The sequence below is a fragment of the Pseudorasbora parva genome, chromosome 19, assembly GCF_024679245.1.
Source record: "Pseudorasbora parva isolate DD20220531a chromosome 19, ASM2467924v1, whole genome shotgun sequence".
In the NCBI taxonomy this organism is placed as follows: Eukaryota; Metazoa; Chordata; class Actinopteri; order Cypriniformes; family Gobionidae; genus Pseudorasbora; species Pseudorasbora parva.
Genome location: NC_090190.1, coordinates 44,256,522 through 44,271,521, shown reverse-complemented (window position 1 = coordinate 44,271,521; position 15,000 = coordinate 44,256,522). Strand labels below are relative to the sequence as shown.

General features: G+C 43.2%; 1 protein-coding gene across 3 annotated transcripts in view; it reads left to right on the top strand.

The window, feature by feature from the left end:
* The window catches only part of LOC137047762 (collagen alpha-1(XIV) chain-like), a 97,443-nt gene that overhangs the window by 71,947 nt on the left and 10,496 nt on the right, over positions 1-15,000 (top strand). For all 3 annotated transcript variants that reach the window (XM_067425620.1, XM_067425621.1, XM_067425619.1), the window contains exons 27-33: positions 263-386; positions 482-625; positions 1,196-1,360; positions 1,480-1,518; positions 1,596-1,734; positions 4,737-4,879; positions 14,849-14,958. In XM_067425620.1, coding sequence (XP_067281721.1) covers positions 263-386; positions 482-625; positions 1,196-1,360; positions 1,480-1,518; positions 1,596-1,734; positions 4,737-4,879; positions 14,849-14,958 — 864 coding nt within the window. The remainder of the gene's footprint in view (positions 1-262; positions 387-481; positions 626-1,195; positions 1,361-1,479; positions 1,519-1,595; positions 1,735-4,736; positions 4,880-14,848; positions 14,959-15,000) is intronic.

The following is a 15,000-nucleotide window of genomic DNA, read 5'->3' as shown; positions in this document are numbered from 1 at the left end:
TGGCCGCTGGTCCGTCGGTTGAGAGCAGTGTTATTCATTTCTCCTGTCAGTGGTCAAAAGGTTAAATCTGACGGGTGTAGAGATAAATGTAATAAATATTGTTTAGTAACACGACATTTACTTTATTAAATGATTATTATCTATGATTATGAAGATTCACCTCCGATCTGAACGAGTGTGTGTGTGTGCGTGTGCGTGTGCGTGTGCGTGTGTGTGTGTGTGTGTGTGTGTGTGTGTGTGTGTGTGTGTGTGTGTGTGTCAGGTGGCCATTGCCCAGTTCAGTGATGACGCTCGCACTGAGTTCAAGCTCAGCTCACATGATGATAAAGAAAGCCTGCTGGACGCCATTCAGAGGATCTCATATAAAGGAGGAAACACAAAGACAGGCAAAGACAACTCTCACACACTCAGCCGCTGTAACACACACACACACATACTTTAGTTAACGCTCATGAGTGTTTGTGACCTCTGACCTCTGCAGGCAGAGCCATGCAGCATGTCAAAGACTCCGTGCTGACGGCGGTGGGCGGAGCCAGAAGGGGCGTGCCGAAAGTGCTGGTGGTGCTGACAGACGGCCGTTCCCAAGACGACGTGCTCCAGGTTTCCCAGGAGATCCAAGCGGAAGGTGAGCATGTGTGTGTGTGTGTGTGTGTGTGTGTGTGTCGCCGTGCTATGGTCAGTTACCACAGTTACTTAAAAAAAATGATCTAATTACTGATTACTCCTTTAAAAAGTAACTGTTACTTTACAGATTACTTTATTTTAAAAGGAACTAAGTAAGATTACAAGTAACTTTATTAGTGACATTCAGCAGCTGCCGCCTCAACACAGAAATGACGACCGGTTCTGCCAACACTCTCTTTATTGGAAGTGCATTTTAAACAGTAACGTCAACAAAGTATCCTGACATTTTAAGTTGAAATTAAAAAATATTTCCTGAAAAAAATACTCTATGCGAGATGCAAGAAGAAAGCAAAAATATATTTTTACATTTTTTAGAAAAATGACTAAAATAGTAACTCCCAGTGACTTGGATAAGTGACTTTAATCTGATTACTGGTTTGGAAATAGTAACGCGTTAGATTATTCGTTACTGGGAAAAGTCGTCAGATTAGAGTAACGCGTTACTGGCATCACTGGCCACGGTCCCCAACTCTTTAAACGCGTAATATTTCCCATAGCGTGTGTTTTGCAGGTTATGTGGTGTTTGCCATTGGTTTTGCCGATGCTGATTATGGCGAGCTGGTGAGTATCGCCAGCAAACCCACCGAGAGACACGTGTTCTTCGTGGACGATCTGGACGCTTTCAAGAAAATCGAAGAGAAACTGATCACCTTCGTTTGTGAAGCCGCGTCAGCAAGTAAGTGTGTGTGTAGTTAAAATATAAAATAAAGTAATTGTAAACCGTTTTCTGTAGTTATAATTACTTGTCTATGCATGTGTGTGTTTGTTGACGTGTTTGCGTGTGTGTGTTTGTAGCGTGTCCGTCAGTTCCCATGAGCGGCAGCACGTTACCAGGTAAGCGATTTCAAACACACACAAACAATTGTGGATGTTTCTGCCGTGTTTGTTGATCTGCAGAGTCTGTTGATCAGGGTTCAGGATGATGGAGATGTTTGGGCTGGTGGAGCATCTGTACAGTAATGTGAGCGGCGTGTCGATGGAGCCAGGGACCTTCAACAGCTTCAGCAGCTTCAGACTCGGCAGCGGCGCGCTACTCACTCAGCCCACCAGGTGATGCTACACACACGCCTGATTGGTTATAATACCATTTGGAATAATACCAACATTGGGCAAGTTCTGGATAAATCAAATGTTGGGTTAGGGTTGGTTCTGAACCAAGCGACAACCTCACCCAGTTTCTGTTGAAGCCAAATACTGAAGTATTTAAACCCCAATTGGCCCCACTTTATATTAGGTGGCCTTAAGTACTATGTACTTACATCAAAAAATAAATACAATGTACTTTCTGTGTTCAAACTGTATTGCAAAGCACTTTTGCTGATATTGAGGTGGATACGGGTAGGTTTAGGGTAGGGTTAGGGACAGGTGTGGTGGTGTGGGTCAGTTTAAGGGTAGGGTTAGGGACAGGTGTGGTGGTGTGGGTCAGTTTAAGGGTAGAGTTAGGGTCAGGTGTGGTGGTGTGGGTCAGTTTAAGGGTAGGGTTAGGGTCAGGTGTGGTGGTGTGGGTCAGTTTAAGGGTAGGGTTAGGGACAGGTGTGGTGGTGTGGGTCAGTTTAAGGGTAGAGTTAGGGTCAGGTGTGGTGGTGTGGGTCAGTTTAAGGGTAGGGTTAGGGTCAGGTGTGGTGGTGTGGGTCAGTTTAAGGGTAGTGTTAGGGTCAGGTGTGGTGGTGTGGGTCAGTTTAAGGGTAGGGTTAGGGTCAGGTGTGGTGGTGTGGGTCAGTTTAAGGGTAGAGTTAGGGTCAGGTGTGGTGGTGTGGGTCAGTTTAAGGGTAGAGTTAGGGTCAGGTGTGGTGGTGTGGGTCAGTTTAAGGGTAGAGTTAGGGTCAGGTGTGGTGGTGTGGGTCAGTTTAAGGGTAGGGTTAGGGTCAGGTGTGATGGTGTGGGTCAGTTTAAGGGTAGGGTTAGGGTCAGGTGTGATGGTGTGGGTCAGTTTAAGGGTAGAGTTAGGGTCAGGTGTGGTGGTGTGGGTCAGTTTAAGGGTAGGGTTAGGGACAGGTGTGATGGTGTGGGTCAGTTTAAGGGTAGGGTTAGGGTCAGGTGTGGTGGTGTGGGTCAGTTTAAGGGTAGGGTTAGGGTCAGGTGTGGTGGTGTGGGTCAGTTTAAGGGTAGGGTTAGGGACAGGTGTGGTGGTGTGGGTCAGTTTAAGGGTAGAGTTAGGGTCAGGTGTGGTGGTGTGGGTCAGTTTAAGGGTAGAGTTAGGGTCAGGTGTGGTGGTGTGGGTCAGTTTAAGGGTAGGGTTAGGGACAGGTGTGGTGGTGTGGGTCAGTTTAAGGGTAGAGTTAGGGTCAGGTGTGGTGGTGTGGGTCAGTTTAAGGGTAGGGTTAGGGACAGGTGTGGTGGTGTGGGTCAGTTTAAGGGTAGAGTTAGGGTCAGGTGTGGTGGTGTGGGTCAGTTTAAGGGTAGCGTTAGGGTCAGGTGTGGTGGTGTGGGTCAGTTTAAGGGTAGGGTTAGGGACAGGTGTGGTGGTGTGGGTCAGTTTAAGGGTAGAGTTAGGGTCAGGTGTGGTGGTGTGGGTCAGTTTAAGGGTAGAGTTAGGGACAGGTGTCGTGGTGTGGGTCAGTTTAAGGGTAGAGTTAGGGTCAGGTGTGGTGGTGTGGGTCAGTTTAAGGGTAGAGTAAGGGTCAGGTGTGGTGGTGTGGGTCAGTTTAAGGGTAGGGTTAGGGACAGGTGTCGTGGTGTGGGTCAGTTTAAGGGTAGGGTTAGGGTCAGGTGTGGTGGTGTGGGTCAGTTTAAGGGTAGGGTTAGGGTCAGGTGTGGTGGTGTGGGTCAGTTTAAGGGTAGAGTTAGAGTCAGGTGTGGTGGTGTGGGTCAGTTTAAGGGTAGAGTTAGGGTCAGGTGTGGTGGTGTGGGTCAGTTTAAGGGTAGGGTTAGGGTCAGGTGTGGTGGTGTGGGTCAGTTTAAGGGTAGGGTTAGGGTCAGGTGTGGTGGTGTGGGTCAGTTTAAGGGTAGGGTTAGGGACAGGTGTCGTGGTGTGGGTCAGTTTAAGGGTAGAGTTAGGGTCAGGTGTGGTGGTGTGGGTCAGTTTAAGGGTAGAGTTAGGGTCAGGTGTGGTGGTGTGGGTCAGTTTAAGGGTAGAGTTAGGGTCAGGTGTGGTGGTGTGGGTCAGTTTAAGGGTAGGGTTAGGGACAGGTGTGGTGGTGTGGGTCAGTTTAAGGGTGGGGTTAGGGACAGGTGTGGTGATATGGGTCAGTTTAAGGGTAGAGTTAGGGACAGGTGTGGTGATATGGGTCAGTTTAAGGGTAGGGTTAGGGACAGGTGTGGTGGTGTGGGTCAGTTTAAGGGTAGGGTTAGGGACAGGTGTGGTGGTATGGGTCAGTTTAAGGGTAGGGTTAGGTGTAAGGGATGTGCCAACTGTGTAATTACAAATATAACTACACAAATTAATTACAGACATACATACAGATATTTTTTAAAAATGTAAGTACAATGTAAAAACATGTGTGTACACAATAAGTGCATTGTATCAAATGAATAATTACAATGTTAGTACATAGTATTTAAGGCCACCTAATATAAAGTGGGCCCCTGCAATTCATTGACTGGCCACTAGAGACAGGCTCCAGAAGGAGCAGAACCTCATGGAGCCCCATGTTAAAATCCCCAAATTTACAGCAGAATAACACATGTTTACAGCCTGGTACAAATTGTGGTTTTGGCCTACATGGCTAATTTTGCCCTTTATGGTGACTGTGAGGGGGGTACATTTTTTTATAACTCATTTGTTTAAATTATATTAGGCCTTAAGGTTCTGAATAATTAAGGGTGTGGCCACTTTGAGTGACAGGTGGATTGCCGTTTGTCTGCTGTCTGTTAGTCATTGCGTCCCCTAAGCTCCGCCCACGCCCCGCCTCTTTGCCCATTTTCTGTTATCCGAGCATGATGCGCAATGGCAATGGCCCGCTCGTATCTACTTTACCCTTTAGAATGGCTTATCGAAATCCTATGGGTGACGTCACGGACACTATGTTCATATTTGTTTACAGTCTATGGTCTGAACCCTAAACTCACACAGCTTGAGGTGTTAATGTGAATCCTTCCTGATCTCTCGTCAGGTTCATCCATCCGGAAGGCCTGCCGTCAGACTACACCATCACGCTGCTGTTCCGCCTGCTCCCGGAAACCCCACAGGAGCCCTTTGCATTGTGGGAAATCCTCGACAACAACAACGAGCCATTAGTGGGAGTCATTCTGGACAGTGAGTAACACGCTTTGTGTTGATAAAATACAGAGGCGGACAGAGTACACAGCTTCATAACTTCAGTAAAAGTACAGATTCTAAATTTTATTCAGTACAAGTAAAAGTACAACAGTCACATGTCTACTCTTGTAAAGCACTACAGCCAGATGTCTACTCTAGTAAAGCACTACAGTCAGATGACTACTCTAGTAAAGCACTACAGCCAGATGTCTACTCTAGTAAAGCACTACAGTCAGATGACTACTCTAGTAAAGCACTACAGTCAGATGTCTACTCTAGTAAAGCACTACAGTCAGATGACTACTCTAGTAAAGCGCTACAGTCAGATGTCTACTCTAGTAAAGCGCTACAGTCAGATGTCTACTCTAGTAAAGCACTACAGTCAGATGACTACTCTAGTAAAGCACTACAGTCAGATGTCTACTCTAGTAAAGCACTACAGTCAGATGACTACTCTAGTAAAGCTCTACAGTCAGATGTCTACTCTAGTAAAGCTCTACAGTCAGATGACTACTCTAGTAAAGCACTACAGTCAGATGTCTACTCTAGTAAAGCACTACAGTCAGATGTCTACTCTAGTAAAGCGCTACAGTCAGATGACTACTCTAGTAAAGCGCTACAGTCAGATGTCTACTCTAGTAAAGCACTACAGTCAGATGACTACTCTAGTAAAGCGCTACAGTCAGATGTCTACTCTAGTAAAGCACTACAGTCAGATGTCTACTCTAGTAAAGCTCTACAGTCAGATGACTACTCTAGTAAAGCACTACAGTCAGATGTCTACTCTAGTAAAGCACTACAGTCAGATGTCTACTCTAGTAAAGCGCTACAGTCAGATGACTACTCTAGTAAAGCGCTACAGTCAGATGTCTACTCTAGTAAAGCACTACAGTCAGATGACTACTCTAGTAAAGCGCTACAGTCAGATGTCTACTCTAGTAAAGCGCTACAGTCAGATGTCTACTCTAGTAAAGCACTACAGTCAGATGACTACTCTAGTAAAGCACTACAGTCAGATGACTACTCTAGTAAAGCACTACAGTCAGATGTCTACTCTAGTAAAGCACTACAGTCAGATGTCTACTCTAGTAAAAGCACTACAGTCAGATGACTACTCTAGTAAAGCACTACAGTCAGATGTCTACTCTAGTAAAGCTCTACAGTCAGATGACTACTCTAGTAAAGCACTAGTCAGATGTCTACTCTAGTAAAGCGCTACAGTCAGATGTCTACTCTAGTAAAGCTCTACAGTCAGATGTCTACTCTAGTAAAGCACTACAGTCAGATGTCTACTCTAGTAAAGCACTACAGTCACATGTCTACTCTAGTAAAGCACTACAGTCAGATGTCTGCTCTAGTAAAGCACTACAGTCACATGTCTACTCTAGTAAAGCGCTGCAGTCAGATGTCTACTCTAGTAAAGCACTACAGTCAGATGTCTACTCTAGTAAAGCACTACAGTCAGATGTCTACTCTAGTAAAGCACTACAGTCAGATGTCTACTCTAGTAAAGCACTACAGTCAGATGCCTACTCTAGTAAAGCACCACAGTCAGATGACTACTCTAGTAAAGCACTACAGTCAGATGACTACTCTAGTAAAGCGCTACAGTCAGATGTCTACTCTAGTAAAGCACTACAGTCAGATGTCTACTCTAGTAAAGCACCACAGTCAGATGTCTACTCTAGTAAAGCGCTACAGTCAGATGACTACTCTAGTAAAGCACTACAGTCAGATGACTACTCTAGTAAAGCTCTACAGTCAGATGTCTACTCTAGTAAAGCACTACAGTCAGATGACTACTCTAGTAAAGCACTACAGTCAGATGACTACTCTAGTAAAGCGCTACAGTCAGATGTCTACTCTAGTAAAGCTCTACAGTCAGATGTCTACTCTAGTAAAGCACTACAGTCAGATGTCTACTCTAGTAAAGCTCTACAGTCAGATGTCTACTCTAGTAAAGCACTACAGTCAGATGTCTACTCTAGTAAAGCACTACAGTCAGATGTCTACTCTAGTAAAGCTCTACAGTCAGATGCCTACTCCAGTAAAGCACTACAGTCAGATGTCTACTCTAGTAAAGCACTACAGTCAGATGTCTACTCTAGTAAAGCTCTACAGTCAGATGCCTACTCCAGTAAAGCTCTACAGTCAGATGCCTACTCCAGTAAAGCACTACAGTCAGATGTCTACTCTAGTAAAGCACTACAGTCAGATGTCTACTCTAGTAAAGCTCTACAGTCAGATGTCTACTCTAGTAAAGCACTACAGTCAGATGTCTACTCTAGTAAAGCACTACAGTCAGATGTCTACTCTAGTAAAGCTCTACAGTCAGATGCCTACTCTAGTAAAGCACTACAGTCAGATGTCTACTCTAGTAAAGCACTACAGTCAGATGACTACTCTAGTAAAGCACTACAGTCAGATGTCTACTCTAGTAAAGCACTACAGTCAGATGTCTACTCTAGTAAAGCACTACAGTCAGATGTCTACTCTAGTAAAGCACTACAGTCAGATGTCTACTCTAGTAAAGCGCTACAGTCAGATGTCTACTCTAGTAAAGCGCTACAGTCAGATGTCTACTCTAGTAAAGCGCTACAGTCAGATGTCTACTCTAGTAAAGCGCTACAGTCAGATGACTACTCTAGTAAAGCGCTACAGTCAGATGACTACTCTAGTAAAGCGCTACAGTCAGATGACTACTCTAGTAAAGCGCTACAGTCAGATGTCTGCTCTAGTAAAGCACTACAGTCAGATGACTACTCTAGTAAAGCGCTGCAGTCAGATGTCTACTCTAGTAAAGCACTACAGTCAGATGACTACTCTAGTAAAGCACTACAGTCAGATGACTACTCTAGTAAAGCACTACAGTCAGATGACTACTCTAGTAAAGCACCACAGTCAGATGTCTACTCTAGTAAAGCACCACAGTCAGATGACTACTCTAGTAAAGCACTACAGTCAGATGTCTACTCTAGTAAAGCGCTACAGTCAGATGTCTACTCTAGTAAAGCACCACAGTCAGATGTCTACTCTAGTAAAGCGCTACAGTCAGATGACTACTCTAGTAAAGCACTACAGTCAGATGACTACTCTAGTAAAGCTCTACAGTCAGATGTCTACTCTAGTAAAGCACTACAGTCAGATGACTACTCTAGTAAAGCACTACAGTCAGATGACTACTCTAGTAAAGCTCTACAGTCAGATGTCTACTCTAGTAAAGCACTACAGTCAGATGTCTACTCTAGTAAAGCTCTACAGTCAGATGTCTACTCTAGTAAAGCGCTACAGTCAGATGACTACTCTAGTAAAGCTCTACAGTCAGATGCCTACTCCAGTAAAGCACTACAGTCAGATGTCTACTCTAGTAAAGCACTACAGTCAGATGTCTACTCTAGTAAAGCACTACAGTCAGATGTCTACTCTAGTAAAGCACTACAGTCAGATGTCTACTCTAGTAAAGCTCTACAGTCAGATGTCTACTCTAGTAAAGCACTACAGTCAGATGTCTACTCTAGTAAAGCACTACAGTCAGATGTCTACTCTAGTAAAGCTCTACAGTCAGATGTCTACTCTAGTAAAGCGCTACAGTCAGATGACTACTCTAGTGAAGCTCTACAGTCAGATGACTACTCTAGTAAAGCGCTGCAGTCAGATGTCTACTCTAGTAAAGCACTACAGTCAGATGTCTACTCCAGTAAAGCACTACAGTCAGATGTCTACTCTAGTAAAGCACTACAGTCAGATGTCTACTCTAGTAAAGCACTACAGTCAGATGTCTACTCTAGTAAAGCACTACAGTCAGATGTCTACTCTAGTAAAGCACTACAGTCAGATGTCTACTCTAGTAAAGCTCTACAGTCAGATGTCTACTCTAGTAAAGCGCTACAGTCAGATGACTACTCTAGTAAAGCTCTACAGTCAGATGACTACTCTAGTAAAGCGCTGCAGTCAGATGTCTACTCTAGTAAAGCACTACAGTCAGATGTCTACTCCAGTAAAGCACTACAGTCAGATGTCTACTCTAGTAAAGCACTACAGTCAGATGACTACTCTAGTAAAGCACTACAGTCAGATGTCTACTCTAGTATAGCTCTACAGTCAGATGACTACTCTAGTAAAGCGCTACAGTCAGATGACTACTCTAGTAAAGCTCTACAGTCAGATGACTACTCTAGTAAAGCGCTACAGTCAGATGACTACTCTAGTAAAGCTCTACAGTCAGATGCCTACTCCAGTAAAGCACTACAGTCAGATGTCTACTCTAGTAAAGCACTACAGTCAGATGTCTACTCTAGTAAAGCACTACAGTCAGATGTCTACTCTAGTAAAGCACTACAGTCAGATGACTACTCTAGTAAAGCGCTACAGTCAGATGTCTACTCTAGTAAAGCGCTACAGTCGGATGTCTACTCTAGTAAAGCGCTACAGTCAGATGTCTACTCTAGTAAAGCGCTACAGTCAGATGTCTACTCTAGTAAAGCGCTACAGTCAGATGACTACTCTAGTAAAGCGCTACAGTCAGATGTCTACTCTAGTAAAGCGCTACAGTCAGATGACTACTCTAGTAAAGCACTACAGTCAGATGTCTACTCTAGTAAAGCTCTACAGTCAGATGACTACTCTAGTAAAGCACTACAGTCAGATGTCTACTCTAGTAAAGCACTACAGTCAGATGTCTTCTCTAGTAAAGCACTACAGTCAGATGTCTACTCTAGTAAATCGCTACAGTCAGATGTCTACTCTAGTAAAGCGCTACAGTCAGATGTCTACTCTAGTAAAGCACTACAGTCAGATGTCTACTCTAGTAAAGCACTACAGTCAGATGACTACTCTAGTAAAGCACTACAGTCAGATGACTACTCTAGTAAAGCGCTACAGTCAGATGTCTACTCTAGTAAAGCGCTACAGTCAGATGTCTACTCTAGTAAAGCGCTACAGTCAGATGTCTACTCTAGTAAAGCACTACAGTCAGATGTCTACTCTAGTAAAGCACTACAGTCAGATGACTACTCTAGTAAAGCGCTACAGTCAGATGACTACTCTAGCAAAGCGCTACAGTCAGATGTCTACTCTAGTAAAGCACTACAGTCAGATGACTACTCTAGTAAAGCGCTACAGTCAGATGACTACTCTAGTAAAGCGCTACAGTCAGATGTCTGCTCTAGTAAAGCACTACAGTCAGATGACTACTCTAGTAAAGCGCTGCAGTCAGATGTCTACTCTAGTAAAGCACTACAGTCAGATGACTACTCTAGTAAAGCACTACAGTCAGATGACTACTCTAGTAAAGCACTACAGTCAGATGACTACTCTAGTAAAGCACCACAGTCAGATGTCTACTCTAGTAAAGCACCACAGTCAGATGTCTACTCTAGTAAAGCACCACAGTCAGATGACTACTCTAGTAAAGCACTACAGTCAGATGTCTACTCTAGTAAAGCACCACAGTCAGATGTCTACTCTAGTAAAGCGCTACAGTCAGATGTCTACTCTAGTAAAGCACTACAGTCAGATGTCTACTCTAGTAAAGCGCTACAGTCAGATGTCTACTCTAGTAAAGCACCACAGTCAGATGTCTACTCTAGTAAAGCGCTACAGTCAGATGCCTACTCTAGTAAAGCACTACAGTCAGATGACTACTCTAGTAAAGCACTACAGTCAGATGTCTACTCTAGTAAAGCGCTACAGTCAGATGTCTACTCTAGTAAAGCACCACAGTCAGATGTCTACTCTAGTAAAGCACTACAGTCAGATGTCTACTCTAGTAAAGCACTACAGTCAGATGTCTACTCTAGTAAAGCACCACAGTCAGATGTCTACTCTAGTAAAGCGCTACAGTCAGATGTCTGCTCTAGTAAAGCACTACAGTCAGATGTCTACTCTAGTAAAGCACCACAGTCAGATGTCTACTCTAGTAAAGCACTACAGTCAGATGTCTACTCTAGTAAAGCACTACAGTCAGATGTCTACTCTAGTAAAGCACTACAGTCAGATGTCTACTCTAGTAAAGCACTACAGTCAGATGTCTACTCTAGTAAAGCACTACAGTCAGATGAATACTCTAGTAAAGCGCTACAGTCAGATGTCTACTCTAGTAAAGCACTACAGTCAGATGTCTACTCTAGTAAAGCACTACAGTCAGATGTCTACTCTAGTAAAGCACTACAGTCAGATGTCTACTCTAGTAAAGCACTACAGTCAGATGTCTACTCTAGTAAAGCACTACAGTCAGATGAATACTCTAGTAAAGCGCTACAGTCAGATGTCTACTCTAGTAAAGCACTACAGTCAGATGTCTACTCTAGTAAAGCACTACAGTCAGATGTCTACTCTAGTAAAGCACTACAGTCAGATGTCTACTCTAGTAAAGCACTACAGTCAGATGTCTACTCTAGTAAAGCACTACAGTCAGATGTCTACTCTAGTAAAGCACTACAGTCAGATGTCTACTCTAGTAAAGCGCTACAGTCAGATGTCTACTCTAGTAAAGCACTACAGTCAGATGAATACTCTAGTAAAGCACTACAGTCAGATGTCTACTCTAGTAAAGCGCTACAGTCAGATGTCTACTCTAGTAAAGCACTACAGTCAGATGTCTACTCTAGTAAAGCGCTACAGTCAGATGACTACTCTAGTAAAGCACTACAGTCAGATGACTACTCTAGTAAAGCACTACAGTCAGATGTCTACTCTAGTAAAGCACCACAGTCAGATGTCTACTCTAGTAAAGCACTACAGTCAGATGTCTACTCTAGTAAAGCACCACAGTCAGATGTCTACTCTAGTAAAGCGCTACAGTCAGATGTCTGCTCTAGTAAAGCACTACAGTCAGATGCCTACTCTAGTAAAGCGCTGCAGTCAGATGTCTACTCTAGTAAAGCACTACAGTCAGATGTCTACTCTAGTAAAGCACTACAGTCAGATGACTACTCTAGTAAAGCGCTGCAGTCAGATGTCTACTCTAGTAAAGCACTACAGTCAGATGTCTACTCTAGTAAAGCACTACAGTCAGATGTCTACTCTAGTAAAGCTCTACAGTCAGATGACTACTCTAGTAAAGCACTACAGTCAGATGTCTACTCTAGTAAAGCACTAAAGTCAGATGTCTACTCTAGTAAAGCACCACAGTCAGATGTCTACTCTAGTAAAGCATTACAGTCAGATGACTACTCTAGTAAAGCACTACAGTCAGATGACTACTCTAGTAAAGCACTACAGTCAGATGTCTACTCTAGTAAAGCACTACAGTCAGATGTCTACTCTAGTAAAGCGCTACAGTCAGATGTCTACTCTAGTAAAGCACTACAGTCAGATGTCTACTCTAGTAAAGCACTACAGTCAGATGTCTACTCTAGTAAAGCACTACAGTCAGATGTCTACTCTAGTAAAGCTCTACAGTCAGATGTCTACTCTAGTAAAGCACTACAGTCAGATGACTACTCTAGTAAAGCACTACAGTCAGATGTCTACTCTAGTAAAGCATTACAGTCAGATGACTACTCTAGTAAAGCACTACAGTCAGATGTCTACTCTAGTAAAGCACTACAGTCAGATGTCTACTCTAGTAAAGCACTACAGTCAGATGTCTACTCTAGTAAAGCATTACAGTCAGATGTCTACTCTAGTAAAGCACTACAGTCAGATGTCTACTCTAGTAAAGCACTACAGTCAGATGTCTACTCTAGTAAAGCACTACAGTCAGATGTCTACTCTAGTAAAGCACTACAGTCAGATGTCTACTCTAGTAAAGCACTACAGTCAGATGTCTACTCTAGTAAAGCACTACAGTCAGATGTCTACTCTAGTAAAGCACTACAGTCAGATGTCTACTCTAGTAAAGCACTACAGTCAGATGTCTACTCTAGTAAAGCACTACAGTCAGATGTCTACTCTAGTAAAGCACTACAGTCAGATGTCTACTCTAGTAAAGCATTACAGTCAGATGTCTACTCTAGTAAAGCACTACAGTCAGATGTCTACTCTAGTAAAGCACTACAGTCAGATGTCTACTCTAGTAAAGCACTACAGTCAGATGTCTACTCTAGTAAAGCACTACAGTCAGATGTCTACTCTAGTAAAGCATTACAGTCAGATGACTACTCTAGTAAAGCACTACAGTCAGATGTCTACTCTAGTAAAGCACTACAGTCAGATGTCTACTCTAGTAAAGCACTACAGTCAGATGTCTACTCTAGTAAAGCATTACAGTCAGATGACTACTCTAGTAAAGCACTACAGTCAGATGTCTACTCTAGTAAAGCACTACAGTCAGATGTCTACTCTAGTAAAGCTCTACAGTCAGATGTCTACTCTAGTAAAGCGCTACAGTCAGATGTCTACTCTAGTAAAGCACTACAGTCAGATGTCTACTCTAGTAAAGCTCTACAGTCAGATGACTACTCTAGTAAAGCACTACAGTCAGATGTCTACTCTAGTAAAGCACTACAGTCAGATGTCTACTCTAGTAAAGCACTACAGTCAGATGACTACTCTAGTAAAGCACTACAGTCAGATGTCTACTCTAGTAAAGCGCTACAGTCAGATGTCTACTCTAGTAAAGCACTACAGTCAGATGTCTACTCTAGTAAAGCTCTACAGTCAGATGACTACTCTAGTAAAGCACTACAGTCAGATGTCTACTCTAGTAAAGCACTACAGTCAGATGTCTACTCTAGTAAAGCACTACAGTCAGATGACTACTCTAGTAAAGCACTACAGTCAGATGTCTACTCTAGTAAAGCACTACAGTCAGATGTCTACTCTAGTAAAGCACTACAGTCAGATGTCTACTCTAGTAAAGCACTACAGTCAGATGTCTACTCTAGTAAAGCACTACAGTCAGATGACTACTCTAGTAAAGCACTACAGTCAGATGTCTACTCTAGTAAAGCACTACAGTCAGATGACTACTCTAGTAAAGCACTACAGTCAGATGACTACTCTAGTAAAGCGCTACAGTCAGATGTCTACTCTAGTAAAGCTCTACAGTCAGATGACTACTCTAGTAAAGCACTACAGTCAGATGTCTACTCTAGTAAAGCACTACAGTCAGATGACTACTCTAGTAAAGCACTACAGTCAGATGTCTACTCTAGTAAAGCGCTACAGTCAGATGTCTACTCTAGTAAAGCGCTACAGTCAGATGTCTACTCTAGTAAAGCTCTACAGTCAGATGTCTACTCTAGTAAAGCGCTACAGTCAGATGTCTACTCTAGTAAAGCACTACAGTCAGATGACTACTCTAGTAAAGCACTACAGTCAGATGTCTACTCTAGTAAAGCACTACAGTCAGATGACTACTCTAGTAAAGCACTACAGTCAGATGTCTACTCTAGTAAAGCGCTACAGTCAGATGTCTACTCTAGTAAAGCGCTACAGTCAGATGTCTACTCTAGTAAAGCGCTACAGTCAGATGTCTACTCTAGTAAAGCTCTACAGTCAGATGTCTACTCTAGTAAAGCTCTACAGTCAGATGTCTACTCTAGTAAAGCACTACAGTCAGATGTCTACTCTAGTAAAGCTCTACAGTCAGATGTCTACTCTAGTAAAGCTCTACAGTCTGATGTCTACTCTAGTAAAGCACTACAGTCAGATGTCTACTCTAGTAAAGCACTACAGTCAGATGCCTACTCTAGTAAAGCACTACAGTCAGATGTCTACTCTAGTAAAGCACTACAGTCAGATTTCTGATGCTACTGATGGCTGTCCCAATCAGTGGACCTGCACAATCCAATCACGATTGAGAGGGAAACCACACATTGAGGGTTTCCGAGATTTTTCTTTTTTTCTTTTTTTTAGAAGAAGTAACGGTGCTTACGGTTATGAATAGAAATGTAGCGGAGTAAAGAGTAAAATATCTGCCTCTCAAATGTACTTGAGTAAAGTACAGATCTGAAGTAAATCGGCTCTGATAAAAAAGGTCATGGGTATAAAATATGTTTGAAATGTGATCTCGGTCCGCAGATGCAGGAAAGACTCTGACCTTTTTCAACACCGATTACAAGGGGGATTTTCAGACGGTGACGTTTGAGGACGCGGAGATCCAGAAACTCTTCTACGGCAGTTTCCACAAGGTCAGGATCACAGAGCGCAGGGGATTCAGTCTGAGTGTCCTG